A 21,905-nucleotide genomic window follows, 5' to 3' on the forward strand; every position below is an offset into this window, starting at 1 on the left:
AGGTTACCCAGGGAAGTGGTGGATGCCCCATCCGTGGAAGTTTTTAAGGCCAGGGTGGATGGGGCTTTGAGCACCCTGGTCTAGTGGGAGGTGTCCCTGCCCATGGCAGGAGGTTGGAACTAGATGATCTTTAAGGTCCCTTTCAACTCAAACCATTCTGTGATTCCATGATATAGTACAGCACAGAGCGTAATACAGTTGGTATCAGCCTCACTGAGAAGATGGTGTCATAGTACATGTGGAAATGAGCCAGTTGAGGACACAAGATCCAGAAAAACTTTGCTGTCCAAACACAGTGCTAGGACAGGCTGTAACTCGATGTTCCTGAAGCTGTCTTACTGATGAGTGGTTACCAAATTAAGTCAGGCACCAGCTGGGAGCATCTTTCCTTGTTCCTGCTTCACATACGCTTGCAACTCCCGGTGTGTTAAATCTTGGGCTTCTCTGACCCCTTAGGAAGACTTCACTGCATTATGAGGTGAAAACTAGTGCAGCCAAAAAGAACTGCTACAAAGATGTCTGCTGATCCTCTGCGCTGGCGTAAGGATGTGAGGAATAAGGGCAGCCCTAAACGGCATGGAATTGTTACATTGGCTCAGCTGGCTTATGCGGTCACAGAGTTTCACTTGTAACTATGTGTTTTCAGAAGTCAGAGTCTCAAAAGCATGAGGAGCTGTGGAGAGTAATTATCTTTACTGTAATATGCAAGGTAATAAAGTGGGAGGGCAAGGAGAATAAGCAGAAATGGCAACCTAAAGACACTCCTGAACTATGCAGAGCTTACCACCCCAGCCCTGAGTACTAGCTGAACCGGAACAAGGGATATCTTGACAAGGATCCTTTTGTCTAACAACAAAAGAAAATACAAAAATATGCCCAGTATGACTTGTATTTTAACATTTCAATTAAGGACAGAAGTAATGACTACCAAAACCAGAAAGGTTTCACTGTAGCATCTGAAAATTTTCACTTCAGTTGAAGGTTTGAAAGTATCTTTCGTATTTGCCCTCAAGAATCCACCAACATTTATTGTTGTCATTGCCAGTCTGAATATCATAACTGATCTTTTCTGGGCCCTTTAGATGAAACTGGCATACCTGTCAGGGTTAGTGACTGAAAAGGCTATTAAATCAAAAACGTTTCAAAATAATTTTGCCTTCCCTAGTTTTGTAAGAGGTCTACAATTTTTGAAGCTATTTCTTACGTCCTGATAACTGAAATTCAATTGAAATTCAGAAAAACTGAGACAGTTCTTCTAATATTGCATGAAGATTTCACAGAACACAGAATCACTGAGGTTGGAAGGGACCTCTTGAGATTATCTAATGCAACCCCCCTGCTCAAGCAGGGTCACCGTGAGCAGTTTGCCCAGGGCTGTACCTGCTCATGTTTTAACAATGGACACTTTGCAGCCTTTGTGGGACATATTCCAGTCCTGTTCTGGTCCTGTTCCAGCTTCCCAGTTGAAATGAAGTTTGGCTGAAGACAAGCCTTTTAATATGTCCTTTTCACATTTAGGGTAAGAAGTTAGGTAGTGTAGCTTCCCATCCATTTTTCTTTTTGCCACATATGATGAGACTCTGTCACTGACATTAACTGCCAACCTGCCCTGCACGTTTCCTTTCCCTAGCTTGCAGAAGAAAGGCAGAAAATATTATATATGTTAGTGTAGTGGTTTATTTGCACAGTGTCTAGCACACGTATACAAAGCTTTTGTCCTAGCAACATATACAGGAGCATGTCTGCCTTCATACCCTCTATATGTATATGTCAAAAGGAGTGGACTTGCATTCCAGTTGGCTTACGTAGTTGCAGTGTCAGTATTTATCTTGGCAGTATTTTTTTGTTTTGAAGCTTTGTTATTCTAGGCTCCAGAATTTAATTTTTAAGAGCTCCCTCTGTTACTCAGGTCCAGGACAAACATGTTTTTCTTTTTCTCCTCTGTAGAATAACTTCAGTCTCTGTTGCCCTGATAATACATTCTGACAGCTGTTAACTCTGCTTTGTGCTCCATAATGGAGAGGTGATAGCAGGCGTGTTGTGCTTGCAAAGCAGGCCTGCCAACCGTGCTAATGGGAAGTACGTTGCAGGCAGATCTATAAACTCAACGGGAAACCAAGTTGAGATATTTGTGCTAAAGAAAGGATGGCTGTTTTGAGGCACTGCTCACGAGTGAAGCTGTTCACTTTTAATTAAAAGTTGCTGTAGTGTTCTGCATCCTTGATGGCCGCAGCACTGTCTGGAGGAGTTTGTTGCATCTTGAACATTAAGTTCTATGCAAGAAATAGTAGCCTGATGGTGTCCACATGAGCTTATTTATATTGAAGTAAGGTGAAACATTTACTGAAATAGCTTTTTTTTCTGTTTCTAAATGGTTTGCTCAGTCAGCATCTACAGTCTCTTCAAAACAGAGCTTCAATGTCTAGAAAACCTCAGAGCTATTATTGGAATTAAGAGGCTTAAATGTCTCTGAGGATCTTCTCTCTTTAGCCTGCTGCCAGTCTTTAGTGTGTAAGGTTTAATAGTCCATCAGCTAAAATCTCTGTTGCAGCACTAGTTAAAGAGAGCTAGCTAAGAGAAAGGGTGCATAAAGATAGCCTCTGCATACAGCTTCTTTCAGGATGAACTGCCATATGTTCTGATACAGTCTTCTCAAACAGATTGTTGTCCTGATAATGCCAAGTATTTTCTGGAGCTAAAAGTTTCAACAAATTCCTCCATCTTGTGCATGGACAGTTGGGACATCCTTATCAATTCCTCTGTATCTATGGTGTGATTAACCTGCCACGGTGGTGTGCCCTGATTTTTTCTCTCAGCCACTTGATATACTTTGGTCTCTTGACTGTATATCAAAGCCCTTGCAAGGCTTTGGTAAGTTTTCATTTGTTCATTTTTTTTAACCAAGCTCCTTTCTTCGCCTGTGGTTCAAGAGGCACAGTAAAATTCCTGATACCAGAGGGTACAAATGTAGGTTCTTTGTGTCATTAATAAGACATCTTTGGTCCTTCTAGGTTACGTGGCCAGATATGTTTCATCCTCTCTCGTATCAAGATGACTAGTAGAGAAGCTTAAGAACTTGGTGAATGTATCACTGGTGCATTTAAGTCCTTTTTATGATTTGTTTATGTTTTATCCTATAGTAGATACGTATTCTTTACTAAATGGATGTCTATAGGACACTACCTCTCCCTTCACCCCAGTTAAGAGAGAATGTTTCCTTGGTTTAGTGAGCCTACTTGGAAAGACTCAAGTCTTAAACCTTGTGGACCGGTTCACATGAATTCGGGGTGTTAGATAGGTTTGTTTGCCTTCTCATGTCTTATTTTTTTCAGAAAATAATTACTACTTTGGGTTTTACTGGTAAAGAAGGATTCAGACATGCCACCATGAATGCATGAGAACTCTTTAACGTGGTTAATGTTTTGGGGTTTTTTTATATCTATGAAAGCTATTTCCTTTGTGTCAGTTTTAAATAGCACACATGCTAGTGTTCATGAAAGTTGACCAAGGCTTATTCTCAAGAACAATTTGATGGCTTGCTTTTGCACCAGTCTAGACAATGTAATGCACAGCAAGTGTATGGAAATGCATTTGTGTAGTAACCCTTAGGTGGTTTTGTTGACTCTCTCAGCTCAGATCATCATGTGGCAATTTGGGCTGAGTGTGAAGAAGTGCACATAGGAGAAAACACATGGTTCTTGACAGAGTAATGGCCATTTTTTCATTTTTTTCAATGTATTGTAGCTAAACATTCTTACCTTGTTAATGTTATCTTGATAATGAGTGACATGTATTATTCTTGTTATTTAAGATAATACTTAAAGTCTTCTTTGATATGCTTCTGTTGTATGTTGCTAAGACAGAACAGCATAGAATGACTTTAGCAAGGTCATTCTACCTACTTTAGAATGACTTTATAAAGTTCTGATGGGTATGGACACCAGTATTGTAAAGGTAAATGCTACCCCTGAGTAGCAGCAAGTGATTCAACTACTCAATGTTCTGTTCATTGATCTGCCTCTGAAAAGGAGACTTTGGTGTGATGTGGACCCAGGAAACTGATGAAAGTCTTTTTCCTCTGAGGAAGGAACATCAAGGTGGAGCTATGTAAACCTTAGTAACTTACTTTATTGCAGGAGTTGTTCTTGCTTTGGGACTAATGTGAAAACTGAGAGCTTTTGTTACCTCAATTCTACATAGATATTCCTGCTGAACTACAGTTAATTTGATCTAGGTTGAAACTGCACAGGGTTAGGAAGTGGAATTTTATTGTGAGCTTGTTTCTGCAGTTCTCAAATGATGCTTTCAAGGTTGTAACTTCAGACCATGTGAGATGCTTATTATTGAACTTTGCAAAGGGTAGAGATATACGGACTTGCAAAATGTCTGTGTCTGGAGGGAGGCTGTGGACATAGTTTACAATGGCCTAATGAAATTTGTTATGAAATTTATTATGATCCAGACATTTCTTCCTTAATTTCAGAACTTTTTAAAAGAAAAAATAATTCCCTGAGCATGACAGCAGATAGCCTTTACAACACTGCCTGACAGTTGTCCTTTTGTTTCTGAAGTGGACAATCAAATCCCCTTTCCCTCAATAAACTCAGACAGAAACTTTTGTTGATGATATGCTTAACTGCATAGAAGATCAAGGGGAGTAATGTGCAAAAGACCTAAGTTTGTGGAGCATATCGTTATCTTCTACTCCCTCTAGAAGAAAAGAGAGACTATACTACTTTTGAAGCACGTCCGATTTGCATTGCGTATTTGCCCTGTACTATGTAGTCATGTGTGTTCAAAATGGAGGACGAAGCATTACAAGAAATAATATCCTGTAGTAACTGCCTCAAGCTCAGCTCCTTGTGCGTGTCCACTTCAAAGTCTGTACAAAATGCATGTTATAAAAATGTAACTGGCAAAATGATTTAGACTTAGAGATGCAAGCGATGCAACTGATTATTGACTCTACTTTTTGTTTTCCAAGGTGGAGAAAGTACACAGGGGTGATCAGGTGGATGGGCTTCTTTATCCTGCTAAGAAAATACCACCGGTAGCAAAAGGTGATACAGAGCAAGAAAAGGCATCTCAGAATGTCACTTCTTCAAAAGTAGACCCTTTGTTAAAACCAAATGTGGAGACCACGCCTGCATCACTTAGTAGTGACGTCAAACAGAAAGTTGTTAACATATTGCTGAAGTATTCCAGTGGTCTTTGGGCTAATGCGCTTCCCAAATTGTACCAAGACACCTACCAAGTAAAATTTCCAGAAGATATTCTAAATAATCTAGAGTTGCTCTCAGATGTATGTATAGTGGACTATGTATCTGAAGTCCCCAGAAAGGCCATCCTCTATGCTAAACCCCAAAGATGCATTGATGAAAATCTGAATGTCACTGAGAAAGTCCAGAGGCACGACGGTGTGAAGGCCACAGCTGAACAACAGTATGAAGAATCCAAGGACCAGTATCCAGAGAACATAACTGTTCCTCCTCTAATCATTCCATCGGAAGGATCTGTGTCCGTCATGGTGTTGGAACTGAAAAACACTAATGAGGTCCTAATTAGGCAAGTTTATACTTCAGAATCTATCTGTTTTGCTTTATTTATAAATCTATATACTCATATGGTGCAGGTCTGCCGTAAGAGAACAGATGAACAGGAGGTTGCAGGACTTTGTTATTTACTTATTTTGACAGTGAAACTTAAGAATTCTTTTGTCTCTGTGCTTAAGTGGAAATGTTCTGAAACTTCTTCTATGCTGAGCTCATCAGTTCTATCATTAGCTTGTCTGAGAATCAAAGCAGATTTGACTTGCCGTTGGAAGACTTTTTAAAATAACCCTACTGTAACACATAGTAGCATTCACATATTACTGCAATACTTATTTTAATATTTTTTTTTACTTCTATAACTGACTTACTACTAACCAGGTATGACGTGAATGTGTTTAGATTACACTGCAGTTCTCACTTTTGGCAATGGATGAGCTTCCATCCAGCAATAAACTACTGGTGCTTCTTGGTTTGGTTGCTAATCAGCCCAGCCTTAGAGAACAGTGTAAGAAGTGCATTGAAGTGGCTGTCTTGCATATATATTACTGTACTGTTTCAGAAAATACCATGATAAGCTTTCTATACTTGATTGTTGGGATAAAACACACAAATCCTAGCAGTTCTTTAAAACAAACCAACAAACAAAAAAACCCAAACACTTTTTATAGAGGATATTTCATTTTGAAAATTATTTCAAATCGAGCCAAATCTTAAGAAGTTTTGTATGACACTTCAAAGGATTAATTGAGGAACTGTGTGGTAATCTACTGTATTGATAGCTCTGTTTTTTCCTACTAGTTTCTGCAGTTTCACTTTTCATTAGATAGTTCCAGTCATTGTCAGAAGTCCTTGTTAGGATCAAAATAACTATGTGTGCAGTTTACTTACAGATTCTTTCACTATGAAACTAATACCCTGTTCTTTATTGCTGGTTTGCAATATTCAAGACTCTAGCCTTCAGGCTGAAATTTAGCCATCCTTTTTCTCTCTAGCTGTCAGTAATGTACTCAACCTTGAACTTTCTGTGTGTGTCACTCCACCCTTTTAGTTCTGTGAAGTCATGGAATCTTAATGGCTGGTGATGTGTAGTGAAAATCCCCATACTTAGGGGTTATCAGAGAAATTCTCATTTGAGAATGTTGCCACCTTTGTTTTAGCTGCTAGCACCATTCCTATATTGTGCTTTTTCTCAGATAAGCTTTTTTTGCACATTACTTATACATTTATTTAGTATACTGGTCTTAAAACAAAGCATAATTTAAGGCAAAATTCTTCATCCTTCATTAACGTTGAATGAGTCAATCATTTTAGTGAATAAGACCCAGCTGGAATTTGTGAGTGAGCCAAAGCTTAAAACAAGAAATCCCAGGAGGAAGAACTACATCAAAGAAAAGAGAGGCTTTATGTTTTCGGTTGTTCCTGTGAGAGCTCTGTTTGAATTTAGTCTAAGACGTGGAAGATGATGAGGATGAATTGTTCCAAGAAATAAAGACAATTTAAGACATATAATCATCTGTACGTAGAGATACTGAAACAGACATGATGCATATTGCATGTTTTGTATTGGGAAGAGCAGGAACAAATTACCTGTCTCTTAATTCCAGTTTGCTATGCAGGTGGGACTTAAATCTGCAAAGCTTTTACCTTCTCACTGCACACCTTTTAATTCTGGCAGCATTGACAACTTGCTGTATATGTGGAGTAACAAATCTTGGCTTTCTAATCTGTTATTTTAAGGATGTTTCCACTGAGTATTTGGGGGAATGCTTCAAATCCCATGAATTAAACTACCATATGACACTGATGAGCTGAGGGTGATTATGTTAAAATTTCTCTAAAGCAGCAATTTCCAAATTTTGAACCATGCTTCTTGGTCTTATTGAAGTCTTTTTAAAATTTCTGAATTTGTCAGTATATGGTGGTGATTAGTGGTTTCTTGGCCCTAGATACAGAAATGATTAGAGTTATCTATGTACTTCATGGGCAAGGTCATTTCTCTTCAAGATGAAACTAGCCCTGAAGGGAATAGTTTTTTGCCATGATAAGAAAATGTTCGTGTAGACTTATAGGGAGGAAACAATGCATGGACTCACCTTTCCTGTGCATGTACTAGCAGTTTTTACCTGATCTACACAAGAACTGTGTAACAGCTCTTGGTTGATGTTGATTTTTGCAGGCTCAATAAAATCAAGATTCCTCTTTCTGTCTTGGGGATGGAGCAATATCTGTTTACTTTCTTGGTATGTGGCTAAGTGTTGTTTGGCTGAAACCTTTCAACTGCAGTACTAATTAAGACAAAGCTGGAAGGTTTGTTGCTATTTCAATTTTGAGACAATTCTGTAAGAATTCTGATGTAGTCAGAATGAAAATGAAGTGGTAGAAACACTCCTAGATATTTGCTATACATCTACAACAGTGTGGTTGGAGGTGGAGATGATATGCTAGGTGCTACATTTGAATTCTCACAAGAAATAATTAGCTATCTTGTTTTATTCTCAACTACCTTGAGTTTCTGTGCTTCAGCTCAGATACGTTTTTCCCTCTTCTTTTATCTTTTTTGACAAAATTTTATAGCTTGTTTCTCTATGGAAGCATAACCCTCTGTGTGTTTCACAATGAAGCAGCAAGCTTTAGTTGACATGGGAATTGATTGCAGTTGAGACTAAGAATGGGGCTGAGTGCATCCTTGCTGTGTCCGGCCACCTGCACATATAGATTACTCTCTAACTCACTTTTTTGAGGTTGCTTTTTCTAAAGTATCTGAAAAGTAATTTTTCAGTTGGCTTTGAGCAGCCAAAAGCTTTTTCAGTATGATGCTCACCTATGACCAGAAAATAGTGAGCGAGGCAGAAAATTCTGAAAGGTCATTCTACTTTTTGTGAAGATACTCCTACTGTCTGTTAAGTATCTTTATGAAACAAATGTTAAGACATTAACTTTTAAGTACCATGTGTGTGACTGCCGCCGCACGCCATGTCCGTTATGAAGTAGATGAGTGCTTACACAGAAACAAAAGGGACATCATTCTGAAAAGCAATGTATAGTTGGATAGTGAGGCAGCAGGCTGTCTTAAGGAAAATGAGGATTCCCTGGAATGTTATCAGATTTAACTTAATCTTTATAACAAAGTTAGCATAGTATGTCATAGTACAGTATCTACACTAATCCTGGGCACATAGCAAACCTTCAGAATAAGCCTAGGTTTTCATAGGGTGGTAATCTAAACTGTGTGGTAGAAATAAACAGTATTAATCATAGTATGAACAGTTAAAGTTCATAAACAGTATATAAACATATATAAAACATAAACAGTTAATAAAACAGTAGTGACTAATACAAATTTGGGAATAAATTTTCCTTTTGTCTGCTGTAATCTGACTTGTTTCTGAAGCATTCAGAACTTCCCATTTGGAGTTTTCATTAAGTTTATATACTTTATTAAAGAATATCTATGCAACACAAACTGCTTCCATATGAACCATCAGGTCAACAGCCTAATATCAGGATTGGTCTGAAGGCCAAGACTAAACAGCACATGTTTTGACAGCTGATTTGTAAAGTTATTTTAGATGCCTTGGTTTTGATCAACCTTAGCGAAAACCTGATTAAACTGGTGTTTGTTATTGACAGAGTAACTTCAGAGATGACATATTAGTTCTCTTTTTATACTTGGTCCCAGATACTATTCTGTTGTTGTGGTCGAGTTGCCTTACATGATTGTAATAATCAAGTAAGAGCTCTTACTAAAAATCTAGTTGAGCATGTTAGATTATACGCTGCTGGACTACCTTTAGCTGTCAACAAACGTACTAAATTTTATGTCCGTTACTTTTCTATAGCCCTTTTAGTGGGAAAAGAGTTTGAATACTGATATGCTTAGGAAGAGTATATATCCATAATTTACTTATATTCATATATGCCTGTAAATGCTCTTAGTTTTTATTCAGCTTTTTGATGTTGCATCCTAACTTTTGTGGTGTTTTTTGTTTTGTTTTGTTTTTTTGTAAAATACTGTAGATATGTGGGCAAAGATTATTCTTCTGCCCAGGAACAAATGGAAGATGACATGAAAGCATACTACAGTCAGAACAGTACAGTGTCACTAGCTCAATCTCTAAGCGTTGGGCAACTTGTTGCAGTACACGCTGAAGAAGATGCCTGGTTGCGTGCTCGGATAATTTCTCTAGAAGACAACAGAATAAAGGCAAGCAATTACTTCTTTGGAGTACACTGGAGAAAGACTTGAAACAATCTTGGGTTTTAGACAGGCAGTTAATTCCTAAATATGCTGCACTAGCATTCTCTTCTTTCTTCCCCTGAAGTACTTCTATTTTCAGTTATATGAGAAATTAAGGCTATTTTGAAGTTATGTGATTGCCAAATTTAAATGGTCTTTCAGGGTTTTTTTCCATAAATAGTTTGAGTTTTGGGATTTTGTTTTGTGGTTTGCATAGGGCTGGGCCCTATAGCACTTTTGTACTGAAAATGTACCTTTGATTGTCCTTAGGGGGAATGGGTGTAGTAGCACTAGTTGGAGAGGGACAGAGGAAAGGAAAGAGAAGAATAAAATTCACTTGCTGATAGATCTTGTTTGAAATCTTGTACTGAACTATGCACTAAATAGCAAGACAATGAGATGGATATACTTGTGTTCCCTTCCGGGCAGATCTAATATCCTGGGAGTTAGATGTAGCGTGCATTTTAGTTAAACCCCTTCCAGATTATTTAACTCCTCGGTTAAACTTTTCCTGGGCCAAGCAGACTCTTCTTGCCATCTGCAATGAAACTAGAACATACAATAAAACTGTAAAAAAAGATTCAAACTTCTCAATTATTTCGTGCCACTCAAACATTAGTGATAGCTTTTTATTTTTTGTTTCTTCCCTCAGTTAGATCACTTTTTACCCAGGTGTGCTTAACATACTTCTAAAGTTGATCCATTTCATAAATATTTAAATAGCACGTGTATTAGAATTGAGTTTTTTTCTGAAAGTTAGTGTGATACCCTTCAGGTGGAACTTGGAGGGGGCAGTCAGAACTCAGTTTTGTGAAAGATTGTTGGATTTAGAGAAGTGGCAAGGACATTGGTAGCAAGCTTGCCTCTAATTTCTCTCCAGCTAGAGCTATCAGACAAAAGAAGGCTACTGCTTTATTGCAGTATTTGCTGATTATCCTCTGAAACAGTTTCAGACTCGCCTTTCAGTGTTTGGTATGCAGACATTTTGCATGATAGAGTTTAGAAAAAAGTTGTAAAAAGTCCTGTCAAAGCCTTCTTACTCTCACTTTAGTTCCAGTTATTTGCTGTCAAACAGCAGTTTCCCTACTGATTTCCTGCATTGACTGTGGTATATGTATAAGCATAAATCAGAATGATTCTCTTAATGCTATAAAAACAAAAGGCAAAACATAGAATGGCACTTGAGTGGTATTTGAATTTTCAACTCTTTCAAAACTTTGCAAATAAAAATTTTTTTATTACCTTTCTTCATGTGATTTGAGGTAATATGTGCTAAGTCCTTCCAGCACTGTTCCTATTCAGAGTTGAGATTCTGTGGAACAGTTGGAGAGGATGTTTTTACGGAGATCTTGAGAAGGCGGCTTTCCCTGAAAACTCTGAATGTTCAAGCAGTGAAATAAAAATGAGATGATTGGTGTTATATAGTACTAAATTAGTGAAAAGTGATTTGTTTGTGACTGCACAGAGAATGTTGTAACAGAATACATTTTTCCTAGACACAAGAAAACATTTATAATTATATTCATGATCGTACGCTTTTATTCCCTTTTCCATTATTAGGTATGCTATGTTGATCATGGCTTCAGTGAGTTTGTTGAAAATAACAGTGTGTACAAACTACAGAAACAGTTCCATTCACTTCCATTTCAAGCTGCAAAATGTAAACTGGCAGGTAAGTGAACCTGCAAAATGTAAACTGGCAGTGTTGACTATACAGCTTGCTGTTGCATGATTTATGGATTGAAGTGTCTCAGTCTGGGAGTTTTGATCCTTGTTTGTAATAACTCTATGTATGTTAGATTTTGTCCAAGACAGCTGGTCTAAGCAGGTAGGCATCGAAAGGAGGAAAAGGAAGGAAGGAAGGATGTGAAGGAGAGTTTTGTAAAGAAACCTTGATATTAGAGGACCTTGATAGCAAGTATATCTGTAATGGACCTTAGTTGTTTCTGCACTTAGCTTGGATATCTTTGTCCCTTTAATATATGCAAGCCTAAAGAAATATAAGGAAACATTTGCTGTTGTGTGAAGCAATGTACTAGCACAGCTTCTTTTTCCACAAATGTGGCACATCTGTTCTGGCTAGGTTGGGCAATATTTCTAAATGTGATCCTATTTAGTTATTTCAAGTGGTCCTTCCCCTTTCAGTACTTGCATACTTGCAGACTTCTTAGACTCTGATGCAAATTATTTACCTTCCTAAAACTGGTAGGCATTTCTAACTTTTAAAAAATATTTTATTCTAAATATATAAAGTGGCCATGAATGAGCTTTTTTTTCTTGTTTCGTTGGTTTTTTTAATACTTGGATGCATTCCTTTTTTCTCTGCCCATTTCCCTTGACTCTTTCTGAAGAGGATTTTTTTCTTTTCTTTTCTTTCCGCGCCACCCCCAGCCCCAAAGACAGTTTTCTGTGTTAAAAAGGTGGAAATTAAGCAGAATATAAGTAGAGGTGCAGTACAGCTTTCCTGCTACATCCTGATTCTTGGAAAGATTCCTGTTGCAAACACAGACCTGGTTGTTATTTTTCCCTTTGAATACAGTGATACATAAAAAGTATGGTGTGTCTTACAGGACTGGAAGCCTTCTGTGATGATCCTGTCCTAGTAAAGACTGTGGAATTGCAGACGTGCTTTAAGATATTTGCTGTGGAAATACTGGAAAAGAGTGATATTCCTCTTCTTGTTCTCTATGACACTTCCGGAGAAGACGATATCAACATCAATGCTACTTGTCTGAAGGCATTGTATGACAAGTCCCTTGAACTGCACCTACAGGTACCGTTTTCCTGTTTTCTTCTTAATCCATTGAAAATCATTGACTGCTAAGGTCTTGGGTGGACAAAAAAAAGTACTCAGAAATTTGCTAAGTTGGTGTGTATGGTTTCCCCCCCCCTCCCTTTCTTGTGAAAATCTTACCGTTGCAGGTAGATGCACTCTATACAAATGTCAGAGTAACCAGTGTTTTCTCTGATGGAAGCCTGTATTGCCAAGTGCCATCTAAAGGCTTGTCTAGACTTTCTGAAATCTTGCAGAAATTAGAAGACTACTTCCATTACAAGGTATGTTCTATGGTGAGAGAAATGGTGAAGTCACGTAGCCTTTCTTCAGACTGTACCAATCATTTCCTTGCACATAAGTTCACATTTCTGAGGTAGCCACAGACTATTCAAAAAGGCTATAAATTCTCTTCCTAGTTTTTTGGGGTGCATCCTTCAGCGTGAAAAGTGTCTTTTTACGCTTTTCTGTTCATAAGCTGTCTCTAAGGTTTCAGTAGCTGCTTACAACTTTCCGTGAATACTTATAACTTCCCTTGAACAGTGACGATATGTCTCATAACGGGAAGCTTACAATGGAAACTGCATCAGATCGGTATAAAGCCTGTGGAGATACTGCCATTTTTTTTTTTTCTGGAAGTTTTACTTACGTGATGAAATTGAGGTGCATAAGCAGCCTGGCCCACAGCATACTGTGCAAAGTGACAATAAAAGCAGTGTGATCAAGGTCTGTTCTTTTTAAGCTGGCTTCCTTGGACATTGGATGGCTTTGATCTGATGTCTTGTCCTTGTACCCTTAGCTTTTGAATGTTGTGGCTGATTTCAACTACAACTGATGTATAAGAGGCATTTTCAAAAGTCTGAAGTTGCTTTGAAATAGGCATGTGACAGAAGTCCGACATTCCACCAGCCATTTACAGACCCATGCAACAACCCTTAATAGACTCAAGAGAATTTATACAAAAGAGAAGAAATCTTAAGAGAATCTAATTTGTTCAACATTCAAGTGAGCCTTAGAGATTTAAACCATGAAGTGCAGATCCTTAAAGGTCCTGTTAGAACTGCTGCTTGTGAAACTACTCCATCAAAGTAGGGCCACGAAGATGATGAGAGGGCTGGAGCACCTCTCCTATGAAGACAGGCTGAGAGAGCTGGGGTTGTTCAGCCTGGAGACGAGAAGGCTCTGGGGAGACATTATAGCAGCCTTCCAGTACCTGAAGGGGGCCTACAGGAAAGCTGGGGAGGGGCTGTTTGCAAGGGCCTGTAGCGGTAGGACGAGGGGCAATGGTTTTAAACTAGAGCTGGGTAGGTTTAGATTAGCCATTAGGAAGAAGTTCTTTACACTGAGGGTGGTGAGACACTGGCACAGGTTGCCCAGAGAGGTGGTGGAGGCCCCACCGCTGGAGACATTCAAGGCCAGGCTTGATGAGGCTCTGAGCAACCTGATCTAGTTGAAGATGTCCCTGCTGACTGCAGGGGGGTTGGACTAGATGACCTTTAAAGGTCCCTTCCAACCCAGCACATTCTATGATTCTATGAAAGTGGTTTTAGGTGTAGAAGTTGAGCTTTAGGCTTGTTATGGAACACACACCATCTGGAAATACTTTACCTCTCAGTTATCAAGATTCAGTTTCAAGCAAACTAAACACTGAAGGAAAGCGTATAGAACCCTGAAAGCTTTAGCGACACAAAGGCAGCCAGACAGGTATTTCAGAAGTTCAGATTTTCTGGACAGAGTGTATGTTAGGTTCTCAGGGAGACTTTGACACTCACCATCTCTTAATCTGTGTATGGAGCTAAAAGAAGCAATCTTGACTTTGCAGCTTATCTTGAGGGTTTTTATTTTGCTTGAGAATTTAAACAAACTAAGGTGTCGATGGGTCTTCAAATGGAGTTTCTTCATGCTTTTTATAGTGCAGCCATTGTCTTGTTATGTTATTTAGGATCATGATGGTGAATGTTACCCCCATAAGACTTGCATTGGGTCAGGAGTAAATTTGGGTTGTTAAATATCTGAACAAATGACGTGTTCTAGAATATAAAGGTAGGAGCTTTTTCAGTTGTCTGTCACAGCTCTAAACTGCTCTTGCTTTCAGAACATTAAAGGCAATGGTCAGTGATTTCATATTCTGTGTTTCCAAATGTGTTTTTTTTTTCCCTGGCACTTTATTTTCTCTCAGCTTGTGTGTAAGATATACAGCTTGGAATTAAAGCTTTACTGATTGGGGAAGCTTAAAACAACATGATAAGAAATGCTTCTGAGGCTGGAAAGAGACTTTATATTTGAAATAGAGTTCTTGCTTCTCAGAACTGTTTATTCGATGTAGGGCTTTTGAAATGGTTGAGTGCCAGATATTAATAGCTCCATGCGTTTTAACTTCTGTTTTTATATTTGCAGCAGACATCTGAGTTTAGTGTATCACTACCTTTCTGTGGCAAAATCTGCTTGTTTCCTTCCAAAGGAAAATGGGCACGTGTAGAGGTAAGCAGCATTCAAAGAACAGCTACAGTTTTCCCACATAGGAATGGCTCTTTTTGTTCAGCTAAATCTGAATCCATAGTTTCTATGAAACTTGTTATAGTGTATGTGTCACTGTTGTGTTTTTAACCTCAAAATGGTGCTTTTGTTTTCTTCTTTCAGATAAGACTTATTCACTCTAGGCGGGCGCTTGATGTGCAGTTCATGGATACTGGAACAGCTGCAACTGTAAAAATATCAGAGCTTAGAGAAATCCCACCACAATTCCTGAGAGATGTAATTGCAATACCTCCTCAGGTATAAAGACATGTTAAAGCTAACCTGTGCTAGATGTCTTGGCAGTGTTTGTGGTGCTGCTGCTTCAAGGTTTATGTAATGAAATTTTGTTTTGTTTAATAGCATTCAACATTGGAGTGTGTGTCATTGTGCATCTTTGCCTGAAATAAACCATAAGGTCCTGTGTATCAACAGGATGTTGTGTATGTGTAATGGTACTGGTTTTACTTGTTCCTTTGTCTCTTTCTGTTTGTCATACATTATTGAGTCTGTCAGCATTAATGAAGTTTCTGTGAATAGGAATTGTGGACTAGTTCCCATGTTACTAAATTATACTTAATTCTGTTCTTAGGCTATAAAATGCTGCCTAGCAGACCTGCCTCCTAACACTGGCATGTGGACTCCAGATGCTGTACTGTGGCTGAGAGACACTGTAACAAATTGTCCTGAATTTAGCATGAAGGTAAATAGTCAAAATGCCTATGTGACTTGAAATCCATAGGCGTGTGGAAAGACCATTAAAAGAACAACTCTAGAAGCTTAACCAGTCATCAAATTGATTTTTGTTATGGAAGTTTAAAAGTTTGTAGCCAGCTCTTGGGCATAAATTCTATACGAAGTCCTCTTCTTTGGACATTTGGCATAAAACTTACTTGCTTAAGCCTGTTAGAAGCTTATCTTTTCCCCTTAAGAATTTCACAACTTTCACATTAGCCTTTCACATTTTGCTGTTTGTGTCCAAATAAGCAGCTTGAGTTATTTTACCAACTGATAAGAAATAAAGAAATAAACACAGTTGTTAATGTTTCACCACATAAAAAACTATAACTGTTGAGTTACTCTTAAATTATTGTTATGCCTCTTGTGAGCATGTCTTTTTCTTCTTATGGTCTTCGAAAGCAGCTTTATTTTTTGTTTGCTTTTTCTAATCCAGTGTGATTTAGTATATGCTGTTGTATACTTTGAATTTCTGTTATCTTTGAGATAAAAGTATTTCCACTTGCAATGTGACCTCTCCAGTTTAATGAATGCCCTTCTAAAGGAAATCTATTACTAGCTACAGGCTAAACAAAGCTAATTTCCTCTTAAAAATCTGATTCCAGGTACAGTCACAGCACTTTGAAAAAAGTATTTTATAGCTTTCCTTTACGTTTTTGCTTGCTTTAACGCTGGAGACGGTACAGTTAAAACATAACTCCTCTAGTCTGGGACATATGACTGTTGAATCTGGCTTTTCTGGACATCCTCTTCCAAGATAGTTTGAGTTTGGTACTAATTCTTACTTGATTAAATAATAGGTGATAAAGTGTGCTTTAATTGTGGAAAGTTTTTATTCCTGGTTAGGAAAATCAACAGAAGAATCTGTGAAGAAATGTTATATACTGTGACAAATTGAAATTTCAGTGCTTCACTATCAATAATGCTAGCATATCTGATGTTAAATAGGAAATATTTTTGTGTCAGTGCTTGAAAATTATGCATGATACAAACCTGGAGGTTTTTTTCATTTTTTTTTTTTTCCCATCCTTAAGTTACTAGGCTTCATCTCCCAGAATGACAGGAAGAGAATTTTGAAGGATTAAGTGTTAATATTTAATAGCTTTACTTAGTTGTTTAGGTATGTATGGACACTGGCTGCTGTTTTGAAAACTAGGATTGTTCACGCAGTACTGAGATTGAACCTGTTGGGCAGAACAAAATTCAGTCTTCCTATTTGCTTTACATTAGTGGAATAGCTGCAAATGCTCTTCTTCCTGCTGTGAGTTGCTTACTATTTAACAACTTCATTAATGTGTTTGAGAGAACCTTAAAAATACTTTTGTGCATATAGAATGCAATGAACTGTTGCCACTTTTCTGTTAAAAGATTTAGTCTTCTATACAAAATCAGATGTGCATTTAACCAGTTTAATTTCCAGTTAATAACTATTTTATTTTTTTTTCCGAGGTGGTTAAGCAGGATGGTTCAAAGGGAATTACACACATTTACTTGTTTGCTCCAGAGAATTTCCCGGACACGGATCGTAGCGTCAATCGACAGATCAAAAATGCAGACTTGTGGAAGCATCAGAAAGATGTTTTCTTGAGTGTCACACCCAGTGGGACTAACTCCACAAAAGTGACAAGTGATGCTGTTTCAGCTCTACAGTTAACTAGTGGAAGGGTAGAGAAGAGTTTGTCTGATTCAGCCAGAGAACCCAGCAGTGCAGCGTCTACCATTGATATGCCCCCACCTCTACCCTTGTCAAAGACTGGTGAGCTCATGGATGTCTATGTCTCAGTTGCCTGCCATCCAGGTCACTTTATTGTCCAGCCTTGGAAAGAGCTACATAATCTGGAAGCCCTAATGGAAGAAATGATCTTGTACTATAGCAGGGCAGAAGACAAACCTGTGAATGTTGAAAAAAACAAGCTGTATGCAGCTAAAATTGAAAATCAGTAAGTAAATACTTAAAAACAAAATCTTCGAAGGCAAGCCTAGCTCTGCTTTGTCTGCATTGTTAACAAGGTGGCAGATGTCCAATGATATCTGAGAGATTAAGGGAGTAAATGAGGTTGCAGTCTCTTCGTGCTTCCAGGCTGTAGTTGGAAGAGTTGACTTCTATTTAGATAATACCAGATCTGGGAAGCCTGAGACATGTTGGTTAAGATCTTTTGGTCGTGTGTTATTTTTCTGGAGCCATGACCATGTGTGAATGTGAATTCAAATTGTCTATTCTTGTTCTCCCCCTTTTCAGGTGGTACAGGGTCATAATAAAAGGAATTCTTAGAAATGGGTTTTTGTCAGTATATGAGCTGGACTACGGTAAGCATGAGTTTGTCAGCATAGAGAAAGTACGGCCACTCATGGATACATTTAGAAAACTACCTTTCCAAGCTATAACAGCTCAGCTTGCAGGTAGGTAGTAAGCATTGACAATTTTTTTTTTTTTTTGTTAAAGTCTTATATCAGTGGGGAAAGCAAATGAATAGAAATGAAAAGCCAAAGGTTAGTGATGTAATTGTTTTTTTCTAAAGTAAGCATATACCTGCTTGCAAAAGCATGCTTCATGCATGTTTATGTCATCAAAGTAGCTCTGCTTTTCTTCATGACATATGTGGTGATGGTCCTGTTTTATTATTTCTTTGTTTATTTGAATGCAGCACTTTTAGTTACCATGTATAAAACTGACGATTGCTTGAACTTCCCCAGCAGCTGCTTTTCATTGTCATAAATACTTACCATTAAAGGTGTGTGATGTATAATACGCAAAGGACACACAGAAATCAAAACTAAATGGGTTTTGGATCCTTACATATAACCCATTATGAAGTGTGAAAGTTATGATATATCTGTTGCTAAGAACTTATGTTCTGATTCTCTTAATCTACATAAAGTTAGGAACTAGATGCTGAGTTTCTAGAGAAGTTTTTCATATATATCTTGCCCCTATTGTAATTCACTGTTTTCCAGTGCATCCAGTGGAATCCAGAGTTGGCTGAAAAATATTGGTGTTATCAAACAAACAAACTCAAAGGGGGGTGGGGGCTTTTAACACACTTAAGTAAGATTAATTTCCTTGAGAATGTGGGGCATAGAGAGTGTGCATACATCTGATAAAATTAAAAAAACAAAACAAAACAAAAAAAACCCAAAAAACAAAAAAAACTTGATCTTTCCTCGGTGTCTTTCCTTTCCCTTTCCAAACTTTTCTTTCATTTCTATATTGCTTTCAGGTGTATGTGTCTCTTTATTGAGTTGCTGCTTTCTGCTGCTGTTCGGTCAGCACTGGTCTAGACTTCAGTTACAGGATATGCTTGTCTGAAGTTGACAAGCCACAGAGTTTTTGCCTTCTGTGGATCTGCTTTCCTGCATAGCCTCAGTGTGACCTTGGGGGTTGCTTTAAACTAGTGATGATGGATGTGTTACCAACAACAGGGGTCCTAGGAGGGCAGTGCTGAAATGAAGCTGATTTCTAGCTGTGTCTGTCTACTGGGGTAGTACAGGATCCAGCTGAGCAAGCCTGCAAGTCATCCAATTTTCCTGCTTCACAGAATCCCAAGTAGCTAGTTGAGTTGGCCTCTGAGCTGCTTCATATTGTCAAAGCAGGCCGACTGAGACTGGTAATTATTGTCTTGCTGTTCTTCCACTTTTTTCTCTCTTGTTTCATGTCTGCTACATCTCAGTCTCTGGTCTATTTCCTTGTAAAATCCCATTTGCTTCCTCACCAGCCTTTCCTAGCATTAATTGCCCTTTCTTAACTGTTGATGAACTGTTGACTTCTCATTCCTTCTGTAAACTGCAAGGAGCTGTGTTCCTGTGTTGTCCTGTCCTATCAGCAGCAGCAAGCTGCTGCTAATAGTAAAAGCAAAGCATTGTCACTTTGCTGTTTTGCTTCTTTTATCCATAAGTTGTTTTTTGGGTGCTTATGCACGGTACTTGAGCCCTGTATGTCTAGATGCTGTACACCAGCAGTGGTCTGGGGAGACTGAATTTCAAGTCTGCAGGAGCCACTTCTTTCTTACAGTCATATTCAAAAACCTGGTAGAGTTCTAGCATCACATCCCTGAGCAGACTTGACTTTGTGAGTTGGCTGCGCTCAAAAAAACAGCAGCAGTTGTGAGGCATTTAGGCAGCATTTCTCTTCGTTTCTGCTCTTTACAGATCTAGTTTGGAACTTCAGGGTTTGGCAGATATTTTAGTGGCTGATGCTGCTTTGAGATGAAGAAAACTTACTCTAAACAAGACGAACAGGACAAATAATTTCAGTAACCTCAGGCAGCAGACAAAATAAATTGTTTTGAAAGGATTTTTAGTTTCCTTTTTGTCATGTTTCCTAATATACCTTGATCATACATGGCAGCTGATACACTTTGAATTACTCGGTGAGTCAGTGAATTTGCCTTTCACTTCTGCAAATTTGCCCCTATCTTTAGACTTCAAGAAAAAATAAATGTCCTAGTCTCTGTAATAATTAAGCTCGTTTGTGTGGGTGATGAGTCAGCTTGTGTTTCTTTTCTAGAGTTAAGCTGCCTTCAGTAGCGCTTGAACATGTGTTTTCTCAAGTATTTAAATTCCCCCCACTGCTTTATAAACTTAATCATTCAGATTGGTCTAGTCTATAAATGACCTTCTATTTGCTTTACATTTGTCCTAGGAGTGAAAAGCCAGCAGTGGTCAGAAGAGGCATCAATAGTGTTTCGGAATCTTGTAGAGAAGAAACCCTTGGTGGCACAGATAGAGGCAGTTAATGAAAGCACTAACTCTTGGGATCGAAAAATAGTGACTTTCCTCGTGGACACATCTCATCCAGATACTGATATATGGATTCATGATTTTGTGTCTCAGAGTCTTGTGGAATTTTCAAAGGATGATTAATCACCACTTCTGAAATGTAGCAGCTCAGATTCTTTAGCAATAAAATAAGTAACAGGCTTTGAAGAGAAATATTACTACTACATGGCCTTGAAGACATAAAGGGGATAAAATTTAAAAACCTGTGTTATGTGAAAAGGTTTTGTTTAACAAGTTTGGGTTCTGTTGACTTCAGTTGACTTCCTGAAATTTGCACTTTGTTTACCATTGTAATGCTAGAATGTTTGGGTGAAAATATTAAAAATTATTTATCAATAAAACAATGTTGACTTTTGTTCTTGGGATCGTTCCCTAATATTGGGGAGCTTTTTTTCCTCATAACTGTTACTCAGAGCCATTACTGGGTACTTCTCCCATTTCCTTTAACTAACACTTTTATTACTTGGGAAACATGGAAGCAGTCCTCAATATTTCTGAATTTAGAGACATGCATTATTGGTGGGGTTTTCCCCCTTCTTTAACTTCGGAAGAGTTGAATAGTTGAAAGTGCCTCACAATCGGCATTTGCGGGGCATGACTTTCGCAGAAGGGTATGCGCTTCGTGTGCTTACTAGTCTGCTTGCTGTTCTTTAGCAATGACACCGCTTTTCTGAATTCTCCACTCCCCTCCTCACCCCACCCCCCAACCGGCTGCTAAATTGAAGGCATTCCTTTCCGTCTTTTTTGATAGCTCGTTTTCAAGTATGCTTCTGAGAAACTTTCAAGGACGGATGCTCCCCGGAGACAGGAGCAAGCAATGTCCACATGCTTAAAGTCCTTTGAATACTGTATTTTTGGCCTACTTTAAAGCCTATTTTATTTTTGGTGTTAGAAATATTTAAAGGAGGTATAGACATGATTATATTTCATAGTCTGCTACCTAGATTTGAGTTTGCTTGCCATAGTCCCTTAAGATTGCTAAACACAGTATTAAAGCTGTGATTAACACAGTGAATGGCAGCAGAAGGCATTTTTCTGCTGCGCATAGCTATATAATCTTTCTAGTAATACACAAGTTGAGCTGAGAAATCCTGCCAGCATCCTGTCCACACGGGTAAAGGGGACTGGACAGAAAGGGAGCTGGGACTTGAAAGGTACAGTGCAGTACATGACATTAGGAAAGAATACGCATGCAAATATTCTGAGTAAACAAGCTGTTTAAGCATGTAAGACTTAAATTTGCACCCTTTTAGTCTAATTTTGGTATAGTTCTGGAGGAGGTCTGAGCTAAGCAGCGAGGAGTCTTCTTGATAGT

General features: G+C 38.4%; 1 protein-coding gene across 14 annotated transcripts in view; it reads left to right on the top strand.

The window, feature by feature from the left end:
• Positions 1-20,963, top strand: part of TDRD7 (tudor domain containing 7) — a 45,100-nt gene extending 24,137 nt beyond the window's left edge. For 12 of the 14 annotated variants that reach the window (XM_074570103.1, XM_074570097.1, XM_074570099.1 and 9 more), the window contains 11 exons: positions 4,985-5,565; positions 9,570-9,756; positions 11,350-11,461; positions 12,360-12,562; positions 12,712-12,846; positions 14,960-15,043; positions 15,203-15,337; positions 15,669-15,779; positions 17,264-17,754; positions 18,054-18,214; positions 20,454-20,963. In XM_074570103.1, the coding sequence (XP_074426204.1) occupies positions 4,985-5,565; positions 9,570-9,756; positions 11,350-11,461; positions 12,360-12,562; positions 12,712-12,846; positions 14,960-15,043; positions 15,203-15,337; positions 15,669-15,779; positions 17,264-17,754; positions 18,054-18,214; positions 20,454-20,674 (2,421 nt within the window). In that variant the 3' untranslated portion in view covers positions 20,675-20,963. Of the gene's footprint in view, positions 1-4,984; positions 5,566-9,569; positions 9,757-11,349; positions 11,462-12,359; positions 12,563-12,711; positions 12,847-14,959; positions 15,044-15,202; positions 15,338-15,668; positions 15,780-17,263; positions 17,755-18,053; positions 19,420-20,453 lie in introns of all 14 variants that reach the window. The other 2 variants (XR_012584924.1, XM_074570093.1) reach the window with 2 other exon arrangements.
• The last annotated feature ends 942 nt before the right edge of the window (positions 20,964-21,905 follow it).

The sequence above is a fragment of the Larus michahellis genome, chromosome Z (assembly GCF_964199755.1).
Source record: "Larus michahellis chromosome Z, bLarMic1.1, whole genome shotgun sequence".
Taxonomy (NCBI): domain Eukaryota; kingdom Metazoa; phylum Chordata; class Aves; order Charadriiformes; family Laridae; genus Larus; species Larus michahellis.